The sequence below is a fragment of the Podarcis muralis genome, chromosome 3, assembly GCF_964188315.1.
Source record: "Podarcis muralis chromosome 3, rPodMur119.hap1.1, whole genome shotgun sequence".
In the NCBI taxonomy this organism is placed as follows: domain Eukaryota; kingdom Metazoa; phylum Chordata; class Lepidosauria; order Squamata; family Lacertidae; genus Podarcis; species Podarcis muralis.
In genome coordinates, this window is record NC_135657.1 from 1340988 (window position 1) to 1358713 (window position 17726).

At 54.4% G+C, this 17726-nt stretch overlaps 1 protein-coding gene across 2 annotated transcripts in view; it reads right to left on the reverse strand.

Moving 5' to 3' along the window:
- Positions 1-311: 311 nt before the first annotated feature.
- ASXL2 (ASXL transcriptional regulator 2) overlaps positions 312-17726 on the reverse strand; it is a 57913-nt gene continuing 40498 nt past the window's right edge. For both annotated transcript variants that reach the window (XM_028725309.2, XM_077926694.1), the window contains 8 exons: positions 15449-15564; positions 14532-14658; positions 12189-12329; positions 10493-10656; positions 7808-7904; positions 7453-7558; positions 5279-5999; positions 312-4411 (listed from right to left, as the gene is read on the reverse strand). In XM_028725309.2, coding sequence (XP_028581142.2) covers positions 2099-4411; positions 5279-5999; positions 7453-7558; positions 7808-7904; positions 10493-10656; positions 12189-12329; positions 14532-14658; positions 15449-15564 — 3785 coding nt within the window. In that variant the 3' untranslated portion in view covers positions 312-2098. The remainder of the gene's footprint in view (positions 4412-5278; positions 6000-7452; positions 7559-7807; positions 7905-10492; positions 10657-12188; positions 12330-14531; positions 14659-15448; positions 15565-17726) is intronic.

Consider the following 17726-nt stretch of genomic DNA (forward strand, 5'->3'; position numbering starts at 1 on the left):
GGGGGCCTGCCAATTGCCCCGTTCCCTTGGGCGCATCGCAACAGAAACACGCTCTGTGTGGTGCAAACTGCTGCTGCCAAGATGTTGGCCTTGACACAGGAATTCCCAACTCTGGTGGGCCTTTGGGGACGCCACTCTTCCTCCGATTATCCTCCCCAAAAGGGTCGTTGTAAACTTCAAGGATGCTCTAAACACCCACCGCCTACCGTCCCAGGAACGAAAGGGGAAATGGGGAAAGAGAGCACAAAGCAAAGCTTCTTCCTCTTCAGGATTCGCAATTTGCTTCCCAGAAGTCGGAGGCAACCATCAAACCAGTTCCAAGATTTTAATATCCATTTGTTTACAATAAAATGTAAAATAAAAGAATATATGAAGTACATACAGAATATTTACATACCTATATTTATTTCAAATACTTAAAACTCTTAAGTAAAATAGTCTTTTCTTTCTATATTATTTGTGAAAAAATATGACTTTTTAAATGGTGTCAACCGGACGTCTCTATACATATTCTCAGTTCCAATTTAAGTCTCTTTTTAAAAGGCAACAGCAGATGAAAGTTTTGCACTCCCTCAGGTATCTCAACACGTCTCCTGGCTGAGGGGAAGTGAAAGGCCTTCTGATGAGCCACGTTGCATTTCTCTCACACCACCCTCTTTATTGCAATCAGCACACAGGCGCTTTCAGTTCCTCTGCGGGAGGGAGAGACATGTTCAAAACCGCGTGCACACACACAAACACCTTGTGTGTCTGCTTCACAAGTCCTTTGCCATTCTCCTTTCATAATACGGATGTACTAAAATATATATTACTTAAAATATATTAATTATAATCTCTTAATTCGATTTTCAGTCATATCAAATATATTGCATCGGGGCAGAAAACGAAAAGGAAGGGTAAGAGAGGGCGCTCCCTGCCGTGGCCCCAAGAGCCCTGTGAGCTTGCAAGCCCTGCAGGATGAGGCCCAGGCTGGGCTCTGCTCCCCAGCCCTCCTGGCAGAAAGCCATTGTGCCCCCGGGACGGGGCAGAGAGCAGACAGGGCGCCGCTTCTCCCTGCCTCCCGCCTGCAGCCGTCTCCAAAAGCAATTCTGAGGAAAGGCAGAGGTGGGGTCAGGTTTCCCGGACTCCTGCAACCCACCTCTGCTGCCAGCTGGAGCCCCCGCTAGCCCCACAACTCAGATCTGCGCTCCACTTCAATGCCAAACATCTCAAACTAGGACGTGGCAACTGACTGGGCCCTGAGTGAGAATGCTGCCAAGGCTTAATAGGATGGGGAAAGACCTGGGCGGCTGGCCCAGGGGGGCTTGATTCAGTATCCTTGGCCTTTGAGAAAAGAGAGAGGAAGCTTTCCTTCTGAAGAACCCTGAACTCTGCTTCAAATACAAAACTCTGCATGTGTGGGGCCCATGGGGGGGAGGGTGAGGAGACAACGCATGGCAGGCAGCTTCCCATCTCATGGGCCTCTGGTTGGGGGCTGTGAGAAGAGAGTGCTGAGCTGGATGGGGCCCCAATGGGACTTCCCCCACAATATAGCAACCAGAGGGACACAAACCCTGCAGAGAAGCCAGGTGCCCACCTGCCTGCACAAGACCCACAACTGCCGGGTTCGTTAGGGCATTGCGCATGAGTGCGCACACAGCGCCATAAGGAAAGGGGGCAGCCAGCCAGCCAGAACTGGGTGCCAGCCTCTACCACCAAGGAGAAGAATGGCATGCCAGGGGGCTAGCTGGCTGCCACGCTGGAGCGCCCAGTTCAGCCATGGGAGGGGCCTGGCCAGAGCCACCTTTTGCTGGGGTGGGGAAAGACGCTCGATGAACACGGGAGTTCAAATCAATCAGACTGATCTTAAGCAATCTGAAACATTTCTTTAAGACAAAAAGAAAAAACCACACAACGCAACGTATTTACATGATTCCTGAAGTGCAAACACTTGTCCCAAGAGCTTCTGCCGTCCGTCCGTCTGTCCAAGGTGCTTCTGACGCTCTGGAGGAAACAGAGCGGGTGGCTGGAGGGGCAGGGGAAAGGGCTCCCGGTTCGGCAGGGCGCCCCTCCTGCTCCCCAAAGAGGACGCCGCCCCCCAGCAGCCCGTCCGGAGCTGCTACCGCACCACCAGGCAGGAGACGCAGAGTTTGGAGGGGCCGATGCAGTCGTCGTGGCAGAAGGCCCCGCAGCCCTTGCAGACGATCATGGCTTTCAAGCGGCAGTAGCACTTGGAGGGCAGGTCCAAGCGGCCGTCCTCCGAGAAGGCCTGGCCCGGGAGAGGGTGGCCTCGGCCCGCGGGCCCCTGCTGCCCGGCAGGGATGGTCGTCACCGTCACCGAGAAGGAGACCACGTCCCCCATGCGCCCGGGGTCCGAGAGCCCCGTCAGGAGAGCCTCCTGGCGCAGGTCGGGAGACGCAGAGACGTTGATGGTGCCGCTGTAGCCCGAGCCGAGGAGCGGCGCCCCGACCGGACCCCCAAAGAGGCGGGGGGGCTGCTGCGACGGGGAGAGCAGCAGCGGGGGCCGGGGAGGGAGGGGCTCCGCCTGCGCGGCCGAGGGAGGCAGCTCCAGGCTGCAGGGCTTCCTCTCCCCCCTCACTGCCTGAGCCACTTGCTCCTGGGCTGCCCGCAGGAAGTCCCTCGCCAGGGCACTCCGGGCAAAATCGGGGCCTGCAGAGAGTGTGCGGGTGGCTGCCTCGGCCGGGCTGCCTTCTGCCAGCTCCCCCTTCTTGGTGCTCCTTCTGGAGGGGCTCGCCGGCTCGCCCTCTCCTCCTGCCCCCTTGTGAGGCAGGGGCTCCTCCTTCGCCGCAACAAACGCCTCTTCGTCCTCCGTGTCGTCCGTCTCTCGCCCGTCCTCCCTGCCACTTATGGCCGCTGACTCTCGTTCCTTGAACTCCATCTTGGGCCCCTCGGGGCACAGGCGGCTCTCTGGGGGCACTGCCAGGCTCCTCCGGAGGTTCTCGGGGCAGCGCCCGTAGGTGGAGATGTTCAGGAGATAATGTCCCGACATGGCAGGCTTGGACGTCCTCCTGCCGGCGAATCCCAGGACGAAGCTCTGGCTGGGGGAGCTGCTGCTCTCCACAGGGAAGTCTGCGGGGAGTGGGGGGAGCTGGGGAGGGGGCGAGGAAGTGGGCAGGGGGCCCTGCCTGGGAGCCGCCTGCATCAGGGCCTGGAGGAGGTGGTGCTCCTGGGCTTCCTGGCTGGGGAAGGGGGCGGCACTGGCGCCCCACAAGTCCCGTCCTGGGAAGGGGGAGCAGGGGGCAGGGCCGTGGGGTGGCGGCGGCAGCAGCTGCCTGCCCTGGCTGGAGTCTGGCTTCCCGCTCAGCTGCGAGGCGGCTGGGGGAGGCGGCTGCCTCTCGCCGGCTTCCCTCTGCGGAGGAGCTGCTGCTGGCTCTCTGCCTTCCTTTGCGGGGAGAGGGAGGGTCTTCATCTCCCCGGCCCGGGTCAGGGGCTTGGGCAGGATCTGCTCCATGGGCACCGATTTCCCCTGCAGCAGCTGGGCCACCAGGGGGTTGTTGGCTGGGATGCTGGAGCTGGCCTTGAGGAAAGGGGTGGCAACGGCGCTTCCGCTCGAGGGGCCAGGGGGCGCTTTAAGGCCGTGGGCGACGGCAGGGGATGTCGCAGCCGGCGGTGGCAGGGGGCCGGCCTGAGCGGCAGGAGACGGGGGTGCCCGGAAGAGCCCAGGGGGTGCCTGAGCTGAAGAGAGGGATTTCCCCCCTGGAGCCGTGGCACCGGCAACCGGAGTCGCTTCAGCCCCACTTTTACTGGCTGGGCTGGGGCCTTCGGAACCACAGGTCGCCCCGGAAATCAGGATGATTGTGGGAGAGGCGTTCCCAGGGCCACCCATCCCTGCAGGCGGCCTGGCGCTTGACCCCGAAGGGACCCCCCGGCCGGCAGAGGCGGCCAAGTGCGAGTGGCTGGCGCTGCCTATCTCTGCCTGGGGGGCTGGCGGGGTCTCCGCCCCGGGCCCCGGTCCTGGGGGAGCCGGCTGTAGCTGTGCTCTTGCAGGACTGACAGAGGGTGCTGGCTGGGGCGCCGCGGGGGGTGGCGCTGGGGGGCAGGCGGAGAGGGCTCCGGGGCCAGGGGCCCTTCGTGGACCTCCCCCGCCTCCAGGGCCTGCCAGGTCCAGCGCAGCTCCATGAGGCCTCCCTGGTGCGACGCTGCTCTGCTCCTCTCCCCTCCCCCCGCCGGGCCCGGGCCCCGGGATGGCTCCCACAAAGGACGCAGGAGGAGCAGCGCCGGAGGCGGCAGCGGCCGCGGCGGCTGCTGCCCGCTGGGCCCTGGCCATCCTGGCGCGGGCTTTGATATCCGCCAGAGTCCTGGCCCCTGTCCTCCTGGGACTGGTGATGGTGACTGGGAAGCCGGGCCTGGGAGAGACCTGGCTGGCGGCAGGAAATGGCGAGGGAGAGCCCTGGATCCTGGAGACGGGGATCTGGAAGAGAAAAGAAGAAAGGCAGGTGAGCTGGCGGGAGGATCCCTGGCAAAGTGGCACCTCTGAGCCGGCCAGTCCCCATGTGTTTTCAATGTGTCCCCTGTGTTTTCAATGCGTCCATGTGTCCCCTGTGTTTTCAATGCATGCAGCAGAGGCTATTCAGAGGGGGGGTCTGCTGCAAAGCAGCTGCTGAAAGAAGTGGAAAAATGCTTCTTCATAGCAGCAGCTCGCTATCTGGAACTAGATGATCCTCTGGGTCCCTTCCAGCTCTACAATTCTATGGTTTCTGTGTGCTTTGACGTCCCAACTTTGGGACGTCAAAGGACAAAAAACAACAACCCTGACATCATTTATGTGGGTGGACGCCCCACCCACCTGCCCATCTGGGCCATGAGGCAGATCCTTATAAGGACCTGGCCCTAAAGCCAACAAGGTTTCCCTACCGCTGAGTGACACTTTATGGTGCCTGTCATGATGGGTAGCAGGTCCCTCCCCCTCTAGCCCCCTGAAGCCAGTGCTGGCAACCAGGCTGCTTCCAAACTCTCCGTGGCCTCATGAGAGTCTTCCTCAAATGGATTTGCCAAGGTTAAGCTTGGGGTGACATGCAAGCAGACCCTGCAGCTGCCAGCCAACTTCCCAAGAGTCAAGACGTGCCCAGCCTGCGCCCGCCCCACCCCACTCCCCTGCTCTGCGGGGTGTTCGTTGGCTTCCTGCGTCCGCACCCCACCTTTTCCTCCCGGGAGTTCAAGAGGGTGCGCAGTTCTCTCTCTCTCCGTGGAGGAGAGCAGCCCAGGCAGACGCAGGGCCCCCCCTCCAGTGCCCCTTGCCCCCCAGACATAACCAACACGAGGCAGAGAGCTCTCTTACCCGGAGTGGAGGGACCTTGGGAACAGGAGCGATGGGAAAGGGCTGCGGCGGGCTCTGAAAGGGCGGCCTGGGGGGGCACTTCTCCTCAACGTGGGCCCGCTTCTCTGGTGTGGACAAGGCCGCCTCCTCAGGGGGCCCGGGCTTCCTCTTCAGAGCCTGCGCTCCGGTGTCCATCTGTTCCGCGCTGGCAGGAAGGGCATCCTTGGCAGGCGTCGCCCGAGACTCTCCTTCCGGGCTGGCGATGGAGGCGGCACAAGCGGCAGCAGTGGGGGTGCTGCTTGGGATCTTTGGTTGGCTTGCGCTTCCCTTCCCCGGAAGGGACTCTGGGCAGGGCAGGTGGGGCCTCTTGGCTTCTCCTGCCTCCTCTTCTCGCCCAGCCAGAACCTCTTCCTCTGCCCCCCTGGAAGGCCTGCGGGGAGCCTGGCTGATGGGCGTGTTGCTGGAGGACGAGGACGACTTCACAAGCTCCTCCGGCGGCGTGGAAGCCCGTGGCGGCTTCTCCTCCTCCGCCGCCTCTTTGCTGGCGGCTGCTGGCAGCGGCGGCACCACCAGGGCATCCTGCGCCTTTGGAGTTGCCACAGGAGCAGCCTCTTCTTTGCAAGGCGTGGCCACGGAGACCGACATGAATTGTGGCGACTGCGTGGCTGGGTTCTCGGCTTGTGGTTGGTCCTGAGCAGCAGTGGAGGTCAGCTGAGCCGACTCTTCGAGACTCAGCCCAGAGCTGGAAGGAGAGGCAGGAAGAGAAAGGAGAGGCACCAGTGAGACGCCCTGGGGGGCTCTCTCCCCACAGCACCAAGGAGCAGAGGTCAGCTCCCCTTTGTACTCAAAACCACACAGTCCCAGAGGGGCCTAGTTTTCGGAGGCAAATGTAAGATGGCTAGCTGGATGTGAGGAGGGGGAGGGAACAACCTGAATCCCAGTTACAATTCAAAGTGTTGGTGCTGACCTTAAAAGCCCTAAACGGCCTCGGTCCAGTATACCTGAAGGAGCAGCTCCACACCGGATGCCAGGGTCCAGCTCCGAGGGCCTTCTGGCGGTTCCCACATTGCGAGAAGCAAAGTTACAGGGAACCAGGCAGAGGGCCTTCTCGGTGGTGGCGCCTGCCCTGTGGAACACCCTCCCACCAGATGTCAAAGAGAACAACAACTACCAGACTTTTAGAAGACATCTGAAGGCAGCCCTGTTTAGGGAAGCTTTTAATGTTTAATAGGTTATTGTATTTTAGTGTTCTGTTGGAAGCCGCCCAGAGTGGCTGGGGAAACCCAGCCAGATGGACGGGGTATAAATAATAAATAATAATAATAATAATAATAATAATAATTATTATTATTATTATTATTATTACTACTACTACTACTACTACTCTGACAGGGCAATGGCGGAGTAGAATCTCACACCACTGGCGTTTGGAAGAGCGATACATTGCCCATGCCTGGTAGCCATCCAGCTGCCCATGACAGGAGAGGCTTGCCCTGCCCCACACTTGACCAGAAACATCGAAGGAGAAACCCTTTGCTTCTAGGTTGATAAAGATGATGGACTACGCCGAACTGCTGAAAACGACCGGGGAAAATCAGAGATCAAGAGGACAATAAATTTAATAAAGAATGGGGAATTTTTTAAAAGTTACTTGAAAGAACACTGTAAACAACTGAAAACATTGGCAGGATTTTAAAAACACTTGCAACGAAGTGAGAACTATGATAAAAATTGAGATTTAGGAAAATATGGAGACTATGACATGATGCAGTTTGAAAAGAATATCTGGGGAAACCATGGGGGAGTGGAGGGAAGTTCATGGATTCTGAGAATCCTGTTTGCAAAATGATTATGATTTATGTATGATGACAAATGTTAAAAGTGAAAATGAATTTTAAAAATTATTAAATAAATAAATAAAAGCCACCGTTTTCAGAAGAAAAAAAAGAGAGAGAAGCTCCTTGCTTCTCTCACTCATCTCATTCTCTTTCTGCATTTTCAGACACTGGGATGGAGGGAGAGGGAGATGTTTTGCTTTTGAGTGATGGGCACAGCATGCTCTCTCTCTCTCTCTCTCTCTCTCTCTCTCTCTCACACACACACACACACACACACACACACAGCCCAGAACCCCTGAAGAGCTAAGCATGAGGGAAGAGGGAGCGCATCGCATCGCAGGGCAATGCCCTCCTCACCTCTGGCCGTAGTAGCTCTCAAAGAAGTGCTCCTTCCACAACTCCACCTTCTTCTCTTTCTCCAGCTCCTGACGAAGCCTCAGCTGGATCTCCGGGGTGAATTCTCCTGCCACACGCGCAAGGCAAGGGGAGGAAGGGGTCAGCAGGGGAGAGACAGTCCCGTCCCCCCAGCACCTGACCCCCTGCCCAGTCAAACGCAGCAGCTGCTGAGCCAAGTGCAGGAGCCCAGGGGTTCGAAGCAGCCTTCTCCAAAGCAGCCGGGGCAACTTCCCTCTCTGCACCCCAAAAATGCTTCCCTTTGGTGGTGAGGGGCTGCTGCTGCTCTTCTGATTCACTTAGAGCTCAGCGGCCTCACCTTCCGATAGTCGCTCCTTCCATCCTTGCGCAGCAGAAGTAAAGAACTCGTTGTTCAGGGCGGAGCTGCTAAGCTTCAGCAAGCCATCCAGTCCCACCTGAGAAAGAGAGAAGGAAGAATAATGGGGTGCCAAGGACCCGACACCACCTCTGCCAGGTCTCCCAGCAGAGAAGGGAGGTTGGCAAAGCAGCGTCTAGGCAGCGATAGAGAAACTGGCCTCAGGATTAGAGGGCAGGGACTCTGGGTCTGGGGAGCTCCAGGCATGCTTCTTCCCTAGTAAAAAGGGTAAAGGGACCCTTGACCATTAGGCCCAGTCGTGACCGACTCTGGGGTTGCGGCGCTCATCTCGCTTTATTGGCCGAGGGAGCTGGCATTTGTCCGCAGATAGCTTCTGGGTCACGTGGCCAGCATGACTAAGCCGCTTCTGGCGAACCAGAGCAGTGCACGGAAACGCCGTTTACCTTCCCACCAGAGTGGTACCTATTTATCTACTTGCACTTTGACGTGCTTTTGAACTGTTAGGTTGGCAGGAGCAGGGACCAAGCAACGGGAGCTCACCCCGTCGTGGGGATTTGAACCGCCAACCTTCTGATCGGCAAGTCTTAGGCTCTGTGGTTTAACCCACAGCACTACCCACGTCCCAGATGCTTCTTCCCTGCCTGTCCCCAAATCCCCCTGCAGCCCCCTCCCACGACCACCTGCTTGGGACCTGCTCATTTCGGAAGAGACTTTAGCAAGGCCATATCAATGCAGAGGTGCTTTTCCTGAAGGGAAGAAGGGAGCACTGTGTTTTTCAGGCGGAATTGGAAGGTTAGAACTAAAGAATTAAGCCCATGTCCTGCCCTGGGTGGCAGGCGCCGCTCTCTCTAAAGGTCCTTGAAAAACACCAGGGGAAGTGGACCTGTAATAATAATAATAATAATTTATTATTTGTACCCCGCCCATCTGGCTGGGTCTCCCCAGCCACTCTGGGCGGCTTCCAACAAAGATTAAAAATACATTAAAATGTCACACATTAAAAACTTCCCTGAACAGGGCCGCCTTCAGATGTCTTCTAAAAGACTGGTAGTTGTTGTTTTATTTGACATCTGGTGGGAGGGCGTTCCACAGGGCGGGTGCCACCACCGAGAAGGCCCTCTGCCTGGTTCCCTGTAACTTGGCTTCTCGCAGGGAGGGAACCGCCAGAAGGTCCTCAGAGCTGGACCTCAGCATCCGGGCAGAACGATGGGGGTGGAGACGCTCCTTCAGGTCTACTGGGCCATAAAAGGGTAAAAGAGTACAGTGGACCCTCTGGATACGGATTTAATTCATTCCGGGGGTCCGTGCACACTCTGAAAAATCCTTAACCAGAGGTACTGATTCTGCGCATGGCGCGATAGAGCGCTTCTACGCATGCGCGCAGATCACTTCTGCGCATGTGGCAAAACCCGGAAAAATACTTCCGGGTTTGCAGCTTTCGCAACTCGAGGTTTACGTATCCAGAGAGGTACGTAACCCGAGGGTCCACTGTATTGGGAAATAATCCATAATGAATTGGAAAAAAAATGTTTAAAAGTACTTTTCAAAAAACCACAACAGAGTCCTTTTTGTTTGGGATAATTCAAAAAAAGGTTATTTACGTATGCTGCTACTGCGGCCCGTGTTTCGTTAGCCCAAAAATGGAAAATGAGCAAGGCTAAAGAAGAATGGCAACTTAAGCTGACAGAATATGCGCAGCTTGCAGACTTAACATATAGAATAAGAAGAACATGTATTTAGAGAAGATTGGAAAATGTTTACTGAATATATGGGGGGAAACTGTGTACACCTGAAAACGTTGGCAGCACTAAGATAAATTCAACAGTGTTAAGTTTTGAGGGATGCAATAATGGAATACTGAATTTTTGTAAAATATGCAGGGATTTATGATATGCAAAATGAACCATGGAAAGAGAAGAAGGGATGTCATTGGTATTTTAAGGATGTTCAAATGAGTGTACTAAATTGTAAAACAGAAAATTTAATAAAACACACACACACAGTATTTTTCTGTCTATAAGACCCCCCCATGTATAAGACCCCCCTATTTTGGGGGACTCAGATTTAAGAAAATGGGGGGGGGGGAGATGTATACGTGTATAAGATGCTCCCTAATTTTTGACATTATTTTTAATGGAAAAATCTAGTCTTATACATGGAAAAATATGATAGATAGATAGATAGATGAAAAACACCAGGGGGAGGGGCACACAGCACCAGGCAGGCAGCTCAGCATGTGGCAAAACCGGCGTCTTTAATTCTCCTTTCCAAAAATATCAGTGCTGCAGCAACAGGAGCTGCAGGGGGCGGGGTCTGGGTCCTTTTGGGGTTCCTGTTTTTCCGCACGCAGCTCGGACTGAGCAGAGAAGCCGCAGAGCAGCTCAACTCCCGCTGATGCCCCAGAACACAAGCTGCAGCTTGTGCAAACCAAGCGGCTGTTTGCTCAGCTGATGTTCCGAGCAAACAGAACCAGGTCTGTCCAGGGCGACTCAACCACCTGAGCCATGCAGACCACGCACACTGCCCCATGCCCTCCTGCCCCACCGCCAAAGCTCCACAGGGATGCCCTCCGTTGGGGATGCTTTAGGTGCGATTCCTGAATTGCAGGGGGCTGGACTAGATGGCCACTGGGGGGACCCTCCCAACTCATGAGTCCACAAGGCCTACCTGCCTGTCCACCTCGGGGAGCAGCAGCAGCAGCCTCTGCTGACAGTCGGCCGGCAGCACGGAGAAGGTGTGCTTGTTGATCAGCGCCCTCAGGTTGGTGTTCACCAGGATGGAGTCGGGCGTCTCCACGTCGATTTCGGCACATTTCGTCCTCTTCAGCTGCCCTGGGCAAAGAGCGACAGAGGGCCCTGGTCATCTGCGAGGAGGGGAGGAGCAGCCGGCCAGAACGCAGCTCCTCAGCCCGGAAGGGGAAAGCCAGCCCCACAGCAGGGCTCGACGGGGGGCAGAGCAGCAGCCCGAAGCCTGGGCTCGGAAGACCTCTCAAGGCTCAGTGTCCTCTGGCAGGACCTCTTCCTGGCAATGCCAGGCTGCCACCATCAGAAGGTAGGAAGGTTCTCTCCTCTTCCTTGTCCTACACTCAGGAGCTAACCTGGGCCTGTTCTCCACCTTCAGTGGTGCAGACTCTGCACCTTCAGAGCATGTGTGTCAGGAGTGCGTGCAGGAGCCGGGCCCTGTGACCGATAGGATTTTGCAGGACTGGGGCCTTCCTAAGTTTGTTCTGAAGAGGCAAGGTGTGGCCACACAGGTGAGGCCGATTGGTAACTCACTGCACCTGGTGGCAAGAGCTGGGAAGGGATATAAGGTCAGCATTTCCCTTTAGCTCTTTGCCACAGCAACACGTTTCCTGCCTTGCTGCGTTTGGTTTTTTGACTCCTAGTTTCCTGATCCTCAGACCCCTGACTTCGTGACTCCCTGCTTCTTGATCCTCGGACCCTTGACCTCGTGACTCCCTGCTTCTTGATCCTCGGACCCTTGACCTCGTGACTCCTTGCTTCTTGATCCTCAGACCCTTGACCTCGTGACTCCTTGCTTCCTGACCCTCGGACCCTTGGCTTTTTGACTCCTGGCTCTCTGACGCTTGGACTCCTGGCTTCCTGACTTCTAGACCCCCGTTCCTGCTCCAACCGCCATCTTGCCCCCGGTCCTGACGTCCCCTGCCGGGACTTCGATCGCCCGTTAACGGGACCATGACAACATGAAATACCCACAGGAGCCTGCCCAGCACAAAAATGGAATGACTGTGGTATCTGCCCCTCTGAGAATGTGGGGTGTGCTCCAGAGGGGGACAGGCAAAATATATTTGGTGGGGTGACACACCGGTCAACCTGCTTCCCCTGACCTCCCGCTCATCAAGCCTTTGTTCTCAAAGCTGGGAGCCCCCTGATGCCCCCTCCCCAAAACCTCATCACTGGCCTCTGACAAAGAAAGGCCTTTTCGTTAAAAAAAGGAAGCAGCAACAGTGGCTGGAAGAAGGTCCAGGGTTATAAAGACTAGGACTAGCCGCCTGAGGAACAGTTTCTATCCAAATGCGATTTTGGTTTTAAACACAGTGTAAGGTAGTCTCTGCGGGAGTATATTGTATTTAATTATGGGGTATCAGAGTTTTTAGGGGGCTAACTGAAGGAATGGGTTTCTCATTCTAAAATCTGACTGTGCAGTCAGTCTGAAATGGGCCCCAAAATCCCGTTTTTCCTTCTCCAAGGGTGCATTAGCTAAAAACCATTAACTTGAGGTTGGAATAGCTGGGATAGCAGGTTTGTTAGTTTTGAATGTCCTATGTGGATATATTTTTTTCCAATTTCGTTGTTCTGTATGGAACAATGACAATAAAGATTATCGTATCGTATCATCTTACTTGCATGAAGCCTCTCCGATCTCTGGAAGGGCTTCTTCCCCAAAACTGGCAGGGAAGGCTCTGTTTTAACGGAGGGAGACGAGCTGGACGTAGAGTTCTGGGAGCTGCTTGAGTGTCCATCAGATTGCTTTCCTTCCCAAGCTGCAGGGGGAAAGAGAAAACTCATCAGAATTAAGATCAGTTCTCAGCCAGACCTTGGAGAGACTTGTCAGGAGTGAACCTGGACCACTGGGACCAAATCGAATGGGAATCAGGCTTACTAGAAAAGTTGACCAACAGACTGAAACTGACCCAGGGACAAAGAGGATGCCTCCAACCCGGTGTGGCTCCCCTTGATCACATACACAGCCCAAGAAGACAACAACAAGAAACCACCGACAGCATACTTGACCCAACAATCCCCCCCACAGATGCATCCCCCTCACTACCAATGAAATGTAATTAGTGAATAGAAAGAGAATTGGCCCAGTTGATGCTGACACAAAACCCCACATGGACACTATATAAAAGAATATAAGTTTCACCACAGCACCCCTCCTCCCTTCTCCCCTGACTGAACACAACATTGTCTCATATCAATTGTAACTGATCTGTAGAAAAGACTTTACAACCTAAAAAAAGGAACAATGCACGTACTTTTGTAAACCAATAAAATATTTGATAAAAATTGTTTTGGTTTTTTAAAAAAAGAATTAAGATCAGTATCAAGTGATCTTAAGTTTCAGTTTTCAAACTGTCAACCATCTCCAATCCAGGTTATGCAAACTGGTCCAAAATCAACTATGAAAAACATCGCAAACTGGCCTTAACGATTAAAATACCTTAATCAGCACCACACCTTCATAATTCCTGGGAGCCTCCTGTCTCTACAGGGCGTCCACCTGAACTCTCCTAATGGGGCCTAATCCTGAGTGATACAGCAAAGAAACAGGACCAGCAGCAGATACAGCAGACTGAACACAACCCCAGGTTGCTCACATCGGGGAAGGTGGAGCTGGAGATCTAGCCATGGGCTACACAGCCAAACTTATTTATTTAACAAAATCTATATACTGCTTAAGTGGGACCCGGGTGGTGCTATGTATTAAACCACAGAGTCTAGGACTTGCCGATCAGAAGGTCAGCAGTTCGAATCCCCGCGACAGGGTGAGCTCCCATTGCTCGGTCCCTGCTCCTGCCCACCTAGCAGTTCGAAAGCACATCAAAGTGCAAGTAGATCAATAGGTACTGCTCTGGCGGGAAGGTAAACAGTGTTTCCGTGCGCTGCTCTGGTTCACCAGAAGCGGTTTAGTCATGCTGGCCACTTGACCCGGAAGCTGTACGCCGGCTCCCTCGGCCAATAAAGCGAAATGAGTGCCGTAACCCCAGAGTCAGCCATGACTGGACCTAACGGTCAGGGGTCCCTTTACCTTTGCATACTGCTTGGTTGCAGTAAAACCTCTAAGCAGTTTACACACACAACCCCTCCCCCCCCCGCCAGCTAACATCTTCCCTGCATGGATATCCCAGTGGGAACCATCCCAAAAGGAGTTGCTCCTGGGACGAAAGAAGACAGGAAGCAGCCCTGCAGCTGAGCCCCTGCTTGGCAGCAGGCAGGAAGTCACGGGCTCCATCCCGCTGGCATCTGCAGGGAATGACCCTTTTGCGTGTGACCAAGGCACGTGCAGCTGCTGACACGTGGGCCGCCTTCAGCCCCAGAAGGAGGCGGAGCGGGCTGACCCGGAACGTAACCTCCATGCAAACAGGGAATTGCCTGTACAGCTAAAAAAAGTATTTCAACTGGAGGGGCTTGGGATGACCTTTCTCTGCTGAGGGCCACTGAAGTGAAGGACATGAGGCGGGACTTGGTAATGCAGGCGAGCTGCGCAGGAGCAAGCTGCCAGCTAGCTCTGCGGAAGCTCCTTTTATTGGCACAATATGCAAAAACATTTTGGACTGTGACCTTTACGCATCTTCCAATCCCAAGATCGTGGGGTGGTACAAAGTTATTTTGGCACCTGTTTCCACTGCGTCAGTTTCCCCTTGAACCATGTATGATGAAGGAGACAAAGGTCACAGACAGACCACTAAGAGAGCAAAGGTTAGATAGAGGGCATGATGCTCAGACAGCTGTGGCTTTGTCTGGGGGGGGGGGAGTGTGCTCTGCACCCCAAGGTCACATGTGCGGACAGCTGAGGCTGCCCGCGGGCGGAAGTGTGCTCGGCACCCAGCGATCATTCCTCCACTTCTGGTCAACAGCTCTGACAACAGTAAGAAACAACAACGGACTGCTGGATGCCGCTTCAGGCCGGCTGTTGTGCCTGTAAGAGGCTAGGGGGCAAGCGAGGCGTTGGGGTCTCATACCAGGCTTTGCAGGGACAGAGGGGCTGGCGGCCTTTGCGTGTTGCTGGAGGAGGTGGTGGTTGGAGGAGACGGGCTGCACGCTGGCTCCTCGGCATTGCTGCTGCTTCCGCTGCTTCTGCTTCAGAGCCTACGAGGAGAGGGAGGAGGAGGCAGAAAAGAGGAGGCAGCAGGGCCTTCTTAGCTGTGGCACACAGATGTGGGAACGCCCTCCCCAGTGAAGCCTGGCTGGCCCCATCTCTAAGTTCATTCCAGCATTGCACCCAGGCTTTCCAGGGAGGCCTCTGGGGGGAGCCTGAAGAGGCTGTGGTTTTTCCTGCTGTTTTGCTGGGGGGATGCCCCCCAATTCTCTAACAACTGTTTTACATTGTTCATGAATGCAAGAACAGGCCTGCTGGGTCAGGTCAGTGGCCCATCCAGCCCGCCAGCCTGATATCCAGGGGAGGCCACAGCCCCTCTTTCCTCCTGTGGCTTCCAGCGACTGGCATTCAGAAGCAACAATGCCTCTAGCCATGGAACCAGAACATGGTGGCTGGCAGCCCTTGGTAGGCCCCTCCTTCAAGAATTTGGCTAACCCACTGTCAAAATCACCCAGGCTGGTGGTCATCACTGCCTCCCTTGAGTCCCATAGTTTAACTATGTTTGATCTGCAGAAGGACTTATCTGCCCTTAGTCTTCCAACACTCAGCTTCACTGGGTGTCCATGACTTCTTGCGTTACGAGAGACAGAGAGAAACCTTTCTCTATTCACTCGCCCCACACCAAAGGGCTTTGGCTCCCTGACTAAGAGGAGCCGCAGAGGGAAGGCACACCAGGCTTTTGGGCCCCAAGGCAAAGGGCAGATCCATGCCCCTGAAACGCAAAAGCAGGAGGAATATTTCAGGGACCATTTTAACCCTTCCCCTCGCTTCTCCACTCACCTGCTTGAGGGCCTTTTTGCTGAGCTTCTGAGATGATGAGATGACTTTACCTGGTGGAATGGAAGGAGAGGGGCAGCCCGGCTGGGGAGAGGCCACTTGCAGGAGCCTGGCTGACGCTAGAGAAAGGAAGAGAAAAACAGCGCAGGGAAGTTAAGCCAGCAGCCCAGGCCAAGTGCAAGGCACCCAGTGCCAGAAACTGAGATAGGAAAAGAGCTAAAGGGCACCTTAAACCGAGGTGATGGGCGCTGCAACGGAGTGCCTGGGTGTCCTTTTTTATACCAAGAGTACAAAGCTGAAAATGAATGAACTGCAGCTAAAATCTTATGTTCATTTTTCACATGGTCTAGTCCTCATCTGAAGACTGCAAAAAAAATCCCACAAAGCCATATTTCCCCTGCCCACCCCCCTTAATATTCTTATGAGGGTCCCTTCTCCAATGGGGAGGCAGAAAAAGGTCCTCCTTTTTTTCCAGCAGTGGCAGTTTGAATCTTAAATCTTAGGCACAGCACTACGCCCAGAGCTCAGGAACTGCTCACGTTAATGAAATTCCCTGTTGCAAAACGCGCCTAGTACAATGGGAGTTTCGAACGCTGAAGTCACCTTCTGCAAAAGGCCAGGAAAAGGCCATCTGCTCCCCCCACCCCCCAGGCGCATGGCCAAGATGCCCCAGAGAATCACAAGAATTATCGCCATCTTTTTATCTGGCCCTTTCCCGAAAGGGACCACAGGACAGCAAGTGAACAGTAAGTGTGGCTATTCATGAAACCATCAAAATGGGTTGTATCCAATGTAGTGCTAAGTCACTTGGCGATCCGCTCGCTCCACAGGGGAAACGTTTTCTGACAGCAGAATACTGCACTGTGCGAGAGAACACACAAGCAGGTCGCTAGTTCACTTTGCGGCATGACGGAAGGCGTGACCTGCTGCATAGTGAGTTTCTGTTAGCGCAGCCGTTGGGCTGGACTCCTCTGTTGCGTAACATCGCAAATCATCTGTCCACTAGCACAAGAGCCTAATGTCAGCAAATAAATAGCATAAGAGTAAGAATAATATCCACAGAACACCATACCTAAAAAAATATAAAATTCCTGCCATCTAAATGGATAATTTTCCTGTAATGTAAACAAACAGAGCTGCACCTTAACAACACAGACAGGTGGAAATTATTATTATTACTTTTTGAATTTATATACCGCCCTATACCTGGAGGTCTCATGTTGTGCCCCACAGAGTTTCTCCCACATAATTTCTGGTGCCAAATTTCAGCACAGAGAACAGGGATGGTCAAGGTGCTGACCTCCCAATGCTTTCGACTCCCAACTCTCACCGGCCCCAGCCAGCAAGGCCAAGGGTCAAGGATGATGGGAGACACAGTTCCACAACCCCTGGAGGATGTAAGGCTGCCTAACCCTGGCGCAGGTCATCCATGTGCTTTGCCCCTCGAGTACCAGAGCAAAGAGCAATGAGGGTGGCGAGAGCCCAGAGGATTTGGTGGCAGCGCTTGCCCTTCTACGAGGCAAGGCCCTTTGCCCCACAAGATCATGCCCCCACCCGTCTTCCTGGAGCCCACTGTGCGCATTCCCCGGGTGCCCCCAGCGGACAGAGCTGGGCTTGGACCTGGCAGGGCGGCATTCTGACCACATCCTTGTCACAAGAGGCTCCCCTTCCGCCTCTCAGCCTTCATTCCCAGTCTGCAGTGAGACCCTTGCCCCACACTTTGAGCACGAGAGAGGCTGCAGAAGACTTTCTGAATGTAGAGTGCTTCTGTTTCTGTATGTCTGCATTAGCAGTTCATATGTTGTTGGAGCCCTGCTGCTGCCACAGAAGAAAGCTGTCTCAACCTGTGGCACACATGGCAACCGCCGTGATGATAAATTCCCCAATGAGGAACAAAGGCAGCAACAATCCTTGCGAACCATTTCTAAATGGTCTTCTGTTGGGAAGCTGAGCTTTGAGCTGACCATTTCCAGTTCTGAATTCAAGCTGGTGTGTTGTCAGAGGTCTCCTAAGTTAAAATGCCCACCCTTTGCTGGGAAAAATCCCCAGTGGCTGAAATAAACTGACACGCCCCCAAGTCTGGGGTTTTTTTGGGTTGTTGCTTTTTAAAGGAAAATCACTCATCCTGCTGCTTATATTTATCTGGAGCATCTGTATCCACTTTTCAAGGCCCAAAGACCCCAAAGTGGCTTACATAAAACCAGAAAAAGGAAGACAGCTTCTGCCTGCAGGCTTACCTGCCTAAAACAGGTAACACAAAAGGAAGAGGAGATAAAGAAGA